Consider the following 9630-nt stretch of genomic DNA (forward strand, 5'->3'; position numbering starts at 1 on the left):
TTTTAAAGGGTGGCAAATAGCTTAGTTAAGAGCGTTGGGAAAGCAACTGAAAGGTTGCTGGTTCAAATCCCAGGGTTGACTTGGTGAAAAATCTGCCAATCTGCCCTTGAGCAGGGCACTTAACCCTAGTTGCTTTGGGTAACAGCGTCTGTAAAAATATAACTGTATTTGAAGTGTCTCTTAGGACTGCTTCTATGTGACAAAGAGTTAAGGCCTCTGTGTGCTCTACACTCACTGACAAGTCAGGAAAAGAGGTATGAAACAATAGCACCTTCCAACCATTATGATTCATCTCCCCTTTTAACCTGTCAGACCTAATAGTCCACCTTTCTCTCCATCTGCTGAGATGGTAACCAGCAAGCCTCTCTGCCACAACGTGAATATTCATGTCAAAGAAATGTCTTATTCTCCATTTGCTCAACATTATCATGTCACATTTAGCGATCAGATTATTTATACAGGCACAGCAAGGTTTAGATGTGCTAGTCAGGGGCTCTTATATGGCATCCTTCATTGAAATGACAGACACAGTATATTAAGATGATTCTAATGAATACTTTGGTTTTTGCATGATGGTTACAAACTGATACATTAGGCCTTGCTGCCACTTCCTAGATATTTCGAGGTGCCAGACAATGACATGTTATTAGATAACATTACAGTTGAAAGATGGTAGAGGCAAAAGCTACTTACATGAATAAAAACAGCAATTCAGAAGTAGATTAGTTTTTATTCATTGTGTAATTATTATGGACATAACGAACAACTGTGTCATTGGGATCGGTTGCATGCGTGTGTTTCGTTGCATGTTTTACGTTAACTGGAGAACAGAGACATGATGAGTTGAGAACAAATGAACCACTACTGTACTCATGAATAGTAAAAACTGCGGTAAATTATATTTGCACTTATATGTCTGTAGGGTCATGTACAATACACGACTACAGTCATAATAACCGCACCTGTCATATAAATTCTTATCTCCAATAAGTTCCCCTGTTAATTAAGAAAATTGTTAAAAATGTATCTTGTCTCTAGCATAGTGGAGGAGACAGTCCAGCTCATAATGGAGGTTAAAAGGCTATATAATATAATGTAAGTTTATAATTTATGGCGTCACGTCTTCAAATTGCTCCTATACTGAAGGTCTCTGCGGTTTAGGGAATGTTTCCAAAACTAAATCGGAAGAAATAACTGAGAACCCAAATATTCACTATAGCTTATTCTGAGGGCAGTTATAGCTGTTGAAATAGTGGAACATAAGCTACGTTATATCAAAACAACACTATAAAGGCTTAGCAGCAATATACGAGTTAAAGTTTATGAGAATTTAGAAATTAATTGAAATAATCAACATTGGACTTCAAAGCAACGTCAAATATAGCGGTCATGTCAAATTAAATAAAACATTTACTCTAAAACAAATGCACAAAAAAAGCTTGCTGTAGACCTATATTGTAGGAGATAATCAGTTACCAATCATGTGTTGGTCTCCAACCACCGTGGCTGTCCTCAGAAAAGGGGTGAAAGATCTCTGATGGACCGTCTGTGCTGTAAATAATTATATTTGCATGTAGGGAGTGATTCATAAATATGTCACTAGTGTGAAATATGGGTAGGATTTCAAACGTTCTATTTTAAATGTCATGAATTATGGCAACAAAAAATGTGTTCCCGTTTAATGCCGAGTACTTGGTGTCTGGTGCAATGGGCTATCCATCACGCGGACAATAAAAGGAGTTTTGCCTGACGGTGGAAATTTATGGTCGCCCTTCTACGCCCTAATAACTCACGCGCTGTGTCGGGGGCCTGACAGCCATTGCTGAAAACAGCACCCCTGGTATCAATTTAAAAAAAATCCACTTGCATAATTTAAACTTTTATTCTGATCAACAGGACGCTTAAATTAGGTGATATATGCTATGACGTTTTGGAAATATAGGAATAATCCGATCTGAAAAAGGGGAATGAAATTAATGACTAAGTGTTTTTGAGCCGTTTAGCTTGTGGTAAAATGTCACAAGCATCTTATCATGTGAGTGACTTATTATGCCAGGTGTCGGGAAAACTATGCTAATAGGGGCGGGTTGCATTCATAATATCTTGTTTAGATGTGACAATTTATGTTCATCATAACTTTGATTGAGCAAATTGCGTACCTCAATCTAAATCGAATGTCAAACTACTGCTGTTAGGGATTCCTTGTATCAAATCTTATCAAATGTATTTATATAGCCCTTCTACATCAGCTGATATCTCAAAGTGCTGTACAGAAACCCAGCCTAAAGCCCCAAACAGCAAGCAATGCAGGTGTAGAAGCACGTAGGCCTCAGATAAACTGAAAATAAGGAGTTTGATATTTTTGGGACTTTTGCATCAGTTCTTATGTTTTTAACCTTTTTGCACATAATGAAAAAGACCAGCAAGAGTAGACTATATTTTACACTATTATAAAAAAAACTATGAAAATGACAGTCATTTGAACCACAGTCAATATAATCAAACATTGTAAACTTTTCAACTCAAAACCCACCCAAAATATTATATATTTTTTTAATCAACCCTAAATTACTGGCCCTTGGAGCTGCGCTGCCTAATTGAATGTCAGCCTTGAGTGTTGGTAAAATATGATGACATGAGAGTTGTCTACTTTAGGCTCAGGGATTGGTGTAACGCCCTGTTCCCTACATTTGCCTAGTACACTACTTTTGACCACGACCCATAAGGCTTTGGTCAAAAATAGTGTACTATAAACAAAAAAATAAAAAAGGTTATTGAGGGTTCTTTGTCAGGGGTGAGGGTGATATGTGTAACATTTTTGTGTTTTGCATATCAGGAAGGGTTCTTTACTGCTGTGATGGTTGTGAAGGTCCATCCTGTTTTTTTCCCTCTCCGCCATGTTTCCCTTTCTGCCATGAAATGCTACACTGTTAAAAGGTTCCTGTAATTTTACAGTATACTACAGGCTACTGGTTGCAGTGCCAACTGTCAATGGAAGTGGTGTGCCAAGTGGTTATGTTGTCAAAGGTTAACTGCTATTAACTTACTTGCAACTAGCTGCCCGTACATTACTGTACTTTCAATTAACTTTTTTGATTACAAGTTATAGCCTAAAATTAGTTGACAACTACTAAGCATTATTTGTGATGAACACACTTGGGACTCAGCCGCACCTGGCCTCAACCTCTTAGTTTGCAGGAAACTGACCTTCCTGCCACACAATCAGACCAGTGAGCATGACAGGTATCAGCCACAATAAGTTACTGTAAATTTTACAATAATCACAAGTTGACAGTAAATGACTGGAAAATAAACATGAACTTCCTGGAAAACACAAAGTAACCTTTAACAGTGCAGTTCTTGATTATCACAAGCTCTTACAAAGACTGTAGAACTGGGAGTGGACAAATGCGGTGGTCAGTCTTCATCAATATAACAACACTTCCACAAATACAATATAATTTTGACCATGCCCCCAAATATGCTATTGAACAGTGGGTTAACTGCCTGTTCAGGGGCAGAACAACAGATTTGTACCTTGTCAGCTTGGGGTTTGAACTCTCAACCTTCCGGTTACTAGTCCAACGCTCTAACCACTAGGCTACCACTAGGCTATAAAAATACCTTTATACAAAATTTTGCACACTTTTATCCTTAAATTTACTGACCAGTACCATGTGATTACCTAACAGTGTTTGCTATAATCACATCTGAAGTATCCTATAGCTGTAGAACTTATCATTGGTTTTACCTGGAACCAAAGTGTTCTTCATGAGAGGGTTCTATATGGAACTCAAAAGAGTTCCCCTACTGGGACAAATCAAAGGGTTCTATGTGGCATCCAAAAGGTTCCTCTATACGGACAGATGACAAAACCCTGGAACCAGAGGGTTCTTCATGAGAGGGTTTTGTGTAGAACCCAATTGGGTTGCCCTACAGGAACAAAACAAAGAACCCCACAAAGAACCCCAGGATTCCTTGTGAGAGGGTTCTAAAAAAATCAAAGGATTCTCTCAAAAGGGTTCCCTCATAGGGACAAATGTCTATTGGTTCTAATCTATTAACAATCTCTATCATATTAACAGACTTGGTGGTGTAGTAGGAAAGTCAGGTCTCTGGCAACCAATAGGTTGTGACTTCAAATCCCACGAGAGGTTGACTCCCAGGTAGTAAGAATGCAGCAGCATACTATCCCTTACAGCAATAATACCTTAATCCAGCTCTGAACATATTGTAACTTCTTTATTGTATTTCCCCTGCAACCAGTAGCTGGGAAATGTTTAACAGTGTAATGAAGAACCCTCTGGTTCTAACATTCTAATAAAGAGCCATACAGATGGTTATACAAAGGGATATTCAAAGAACCAATATAAAACAGTACTCCACAGATCGAGAAAGGGTTACCAGAAGGTGTATAGGGAATAGGGTTCCAGTTGGAACGTAACCTCAAGAATTGAGGTTACTCATCTCATCCCTCCCTCTATCTCCTCTCTTTCTTGTTCACTGTGACTGCTACTGCTGCAGATTACCTGAATTTAGACAACTGACAAATAACTAGTATAGGGCAAAATGGACAGAAGACAGAGAGTGTGATTGAAAGAGGTGTTGGGAGGGGGTGGGGGGTAGTAAATTATATTGACAATGTGGGACATGCACATTCCACTGTAGTGCCACAACACACTGATGTCAGCAAGTGTTTGAAAGGAGAATAACTAACCATACTGAAAAGCCCCAAGAATTTATCTTCAACGATTTATAAGCATAACTATGTGTTGGCAAATCCTATAACCTAGATTGACTATATGTTTTAGGACAATCAAATTACATTAGTGCAAATTCTGCTAGAGTTTTGCCTAAAATAATATGACATATATTAACATTACATCTATTCTACATGCATAACATGTTTACAACACAATTTGCCATAAAACGTACAGACTCATATGTCCATGGTTTAAGTCATTCCTAGGATATCCTTTGAAAACAGTCTATCCCACCCATAATAGTCCTCCCATACACTCCCTACATGTAAATGTGCGAACGAGCAAATAAACACAACAATAAAATAAGCCCCATTGAGTTGGCAAAATAATACAGTAAACCCATTTGAGGTGACGTCACATTCCATTGACCCTCAAATCACTTCAGGGGCTCATTTGATTGGAAGGCGGCAAAGGCTTTAATCTCGAGACTAATTCAGATGCTGATGAAGGGAGGAGAGCATAGGCTACTTCCGACGCAGAGAGAGCAAGCGCACAGACGTGCTACGGCCACTGCCACACTCACACACAGCGACACCGAGGAAGGAAGCATCCGAGCCACACATTCACTCCTGCTGCGATATGAACGGGATATGTTCTGATCTTCTCCGCCTCTAATAAGGATTATAAAAGTGTATCTATTTATTGGTTTTATTACGAATTGTGGTGCTATAGAATGACATTTTACTTTGATTAGATTTGTATTCCTAAAGATCAAATGTAGGCTGTTTTTCTTCCATCTCAATGAGAATTGGGTCATGATCACATCGCCCGCATTTTCTGTCCTGAGAAATAGTATCGCGATTCCGGTGTGGGAGAACAGTTATTCAGCGGAGAAGGGCGCACCGAGAATAAACAATCCATTTCTTCACCTCGTCTCTCCCTCAAACCCTTTACGGCAGGCTAATCGTATACCCATAAAGATTTTGAAAATGCTTACAGCACGGGGAGGACACATTTTGCACCCGGAGTACCTTCAACCTTTGCCATCAACTCCTATCAGTCCCATCGAGGTAAGCACTACGCTGGCCACAGGCTACAGGGGACGGGATAAAATAGGGATTGCAAAAGTGTGATTTTGGTCAGTTATTACTTTTGAGTGAATGTGTTTCTGTCTATGTTTTCAGATTTAAAAATATCGGTACTATTAGGCAATTTGAGTTGTACGTTTATTATCATATAGTTATTGTAAATTGAAATTCATTCCTAGAAAAAAGGTTCTGGATAGAATTCAAGAGCATTTATTTTGATTGCTTCATATATGGCACCCCTAAAGATTCTAACCCTTTGATCAGAACCCAAGGGGTTCTTCTTCGCTGAACCAAAATTGGTTCCATATAGAACCCTTGGGTTCCATATAGGGTTCTATATGGAACAAATGTCGGTTCTGTATAGAACCTTATGGGGTGCCATATATGAAGCAATCATAGAACCCTTGCTGGTTCTATCCAGAACCTATTTTTCTAAGACTGTGCAGATATATGGCTATAATAACCTTATACGCAATGCGTTAAACTCGTGCGTAATTAACAGAGTTCTCCAAGGGCACATAATACACTGTATAAACAGGAACATATTGCTTGGTTTTGAAACACCCCATGAAAAAAACATTACAGTGAACTTGAATAATAAATATTATTTTATCTTATTTTGCAGCTGGATGCCAAGAAAAGTCCGTTGGCTCTCTTGGCACAGACCTGCTCACAAATCGGCAAACCAGACCCTCCGTCCTCTTCCAAACTCTCATCTGTAACCTCAAATGGATCTAGTGACAAAGAGACCAAATCCGGACCACTAAAAATGAGTGACATTGGAAATGAAGACAAATCTAGCTTCAAACCCTACTCCAAATCATCGGAGAAGAACAAGGACTCCTCGTCCAGCAGTGATAAAGCTAGTTTCCGAGTGCCTAGCGCCACCTGCCAGCCGTTTACCCCCAGGACAGGCAGCCCCAGCTCCTGCCACTCTGTGTCTCCGCTGCCATCTGAGGGTAAGCAAGGAGACAAGGAGGAAAAGAATAAGGAATCTGATAGCAATAAAAACAGTACAATGGAGGGAAGCGGCAGTGGTAGTCACAGCCGGATATCTGGGATTAACGGTGAGGCTAACCAACACCAGGAGACCACCTCTGGATCAAAGGTTATCACATCAGACTCACTCACATCTGTCTCTTCTGCATCATCTGTTCAACTTCTGGGTTCAGGAGGACTCGTAGCGCCAGTCTCCCCCTATAAACCTGGACACACCGTTTTCCCTCTACCGCCTGCTGGCATGTCCTACCCTGGAAGTTTAGCAGGTGCATACGCAGGCTATCCCCAACACTTTCTCCCTCACGGAATGACTTTAGACCCGACGAAATCTAGCAGTCAACTACTTAGTGCTCAGTTTGCCGCTGCCAGCCAACTTCAGTGTAATAAGGCTGGGAGCCCCTTGTCCAGGGCTTCTCCTCCGTCCCTAATGTCTGCTAGCCTGTGTAGAGACCCGTACTGCCTGAGTTACCACTGCGCAAGCCACTTATCCGGTGCTTCCAGTGCCTCGCAGTGCCATGAGTCCTCGGCTCTGAAGTCAGGATACCCTCTCATGTACCCAACTCACCCTTTGCACAGCGTGCATTCCTCGCCGCCATCCTTTGCTGGACACCCGTTATACCCCTATGGCTTTATGCTCCCAAATGACCCTCTGCCACACGTCTGTAATTGGGTATCGGCTAACGGACCTTGCGACAAACGGTTTTCTTGCTCAGAAGAGCTCCTCAATCACCTAAGGACTCACACTGCTTTTGCGGGGACGGAGAAGTTGATATCAGGATACCCGGGTTCATCATCGCTAGCCAACGCCGCCGCGGCCGCCATGGCTTGCCATATGCACATGCCTCCAAATGCGGCCCCGGGCAGCCCTGGAACGCTCACCCTCAGGAGCCCACATCACCCTCTGGGATTGAGCACGCGCTATCACCCCTATTCAAAGAGCCCCCTGCCCCCCGGCGCGTCGGTTCAGATGCCCGCTGCCACAGGTCCATATTATTCTCCCTATGCCTTGTATGGACAGAGACTCACCACCGCATCGGCGTTAGGATACCAGTAGAAGATACAGACAGACACATAATAACTATACATTTATAAGGAGATTTTAGGCCTAAATGACTTTTATATTGGTTGTATTTCATGCAGGACGGGATCCGTGGGCTCAGTGTATTTATTTGCGATAGCTCCAAGCGTGACAAAAATAAAAATAATTATAATATAATTTGTAAGAGGCTCAAGGTGCATTCTTTTTTACAATTAATATATAGGCTATATTGGATCGTGCCATTTTAGATGTTACATTGAAATTACAAGGCAGTGTGTATGTCGTTTTAAAAATGCTCATTGTGAGAGTTTTATGTTTCCTACATACAAAAGGCCTATTCGTTCTATTTTTCATTGGAAAGCCGTAGCCTATTTTGGAGTCTGGAGGCCTATGTAGGTCTACCGGCTACCGCACATCGCAAATAACTTTTCAACTTTGGCCTAAACCTTAGAATTACATGTTTAGTTAATTTTGATGGCAAATTGGGCTCTCTCATATTTCTTCATACATTTAATTAATTCGACAAGCTAATTAAGCTTCGACAAGCTACATTAAGGCTTATGAATCTGGTAGGATGTTTGTGGAATAAATAATTCGACATACAGTATTACTTTACTTAATGATAAACACTTGAATTTGTGAGACATGAGCATAATTGGTCTGTTAAAGAATCGACGCCATTTAATTTGTGGAATGGCATTTAAAAGATCTGTGTAGGCTATTTCCATTTGAAGTATGTTCCGTATACACTTGGGTAACATTTGAATCGCATTTTATTCACATTTCGATACCTTTAAGACTGCAAAATATATTTGTTAAACTTTTTACATAGCTAAGTCAAATTGCAGCCTACTGTCATCTGACACAGATGTATTTTGCCACCCGATTAGCATTATAGTAATTTATCGTTGGAGTAATTTAGGCAGTAATAATCCAACTCTGATATTCATTTCAACACGCCACTATCAAATTCAGCACTGTTTTTCACAGATCCTATTTTGCCTACCTTCGAACGAATGATGGTGTCCGTCTGATTGCATTAGAATAAGGAAGTTATCCGCTTGTGCAGTTATAAAACATGCAATATCAGCAGCACATTGGGAAATAACATTACATCTAAAAAGTGACAACCCAAACAACGTTAATTATTGTTTTGCGTCTTGTTCTCAGATACAATTAGCCCTATTTGTCTGAGCAGAGAGTTTATCATAAAGGAGAAGAGGTTATGGGATACAGCTATACAATTTGCTATAAAACAATTTGGCCTATAATTTTTGGCAGGGTAAAATATTTAGTATTGTGTAGGTTATAGCGCTTAATAGCCTACGTTTTGCTCCGCATATTGACTATTTCACTGACGAGATCAACTCATTTCTCGTGGAGTCATAACTATTTTTTATTTACTTTAAATGCTATAGGTTGGCTATATTGTATTGCGTTTAAACGTTAGGTCTATATCTCATCAACTTGTTCTAAAGAAAACCAAACGCGTTGTGGAAGATATGTTGCTGCATTGCTCCATACCGTATGTCAAGATAGCACACGTTTATATTTTTAACCTACAGCAATAAAACGTCAATCAAATTATTGAGAATACAACATTTTAAATTAGATGGACCACTCCATAAATACGCAAGTATTTTCGATACAATCCTTGCACAGATTAAATACCTGAGGCACACAAGATTACATAATAATCCAAAATAAGCGGGATTAACTATTGTATAGCTGCCTGATAATTCTCATATCATACACATCAATAAGTCACATCAAGAGTAGGCCTACACTGGGTTGAGAGGAT

At 40.1% G+C, this 9630-nt stretch overlaps 1 protein-coding gene across 1 annotated transcript; it reads left to right on the forward strand.

Moving 5' to 3' along the window:
* The first annotated feature begins 5250 nt into the window (after positions 1-5250).
* Positions 5251-8040, forward strand: LOC135511592 (zinc finger protein 503-like). The gene is made up of 2 exons (XM_064933081.1): positions 5251-5773; positions 6417-8040. Exons 1-2 carry the CDS (start codon positions 5519-5521, stop codon positions 7842-7844), a joined length of 1683 nt encoding a protein of 560 aa, XP_064789153.1. The 5' UTR covers positions 5251-5518; the 3' UTR covers positions 7845-8040.
* The last annotated feature ends 1590 nt before the right edge of the window (positions 8041-9630 follow it).

Source organism: Oncorhynchus masou, chromosome 24 (assembly GCF_036934945.1).
Source record: "Oncorhynchus masou masou isolate Uvic2021 chromosome 24, UVic_Omas_1.1, whole genome shotgun sequence".
NCBI lineage: Eukaryota > Metazoa > Chordata > Actinopteri > Salmoniformes > Salmonidae > Oncorhynchus > Oncorhynchus masou.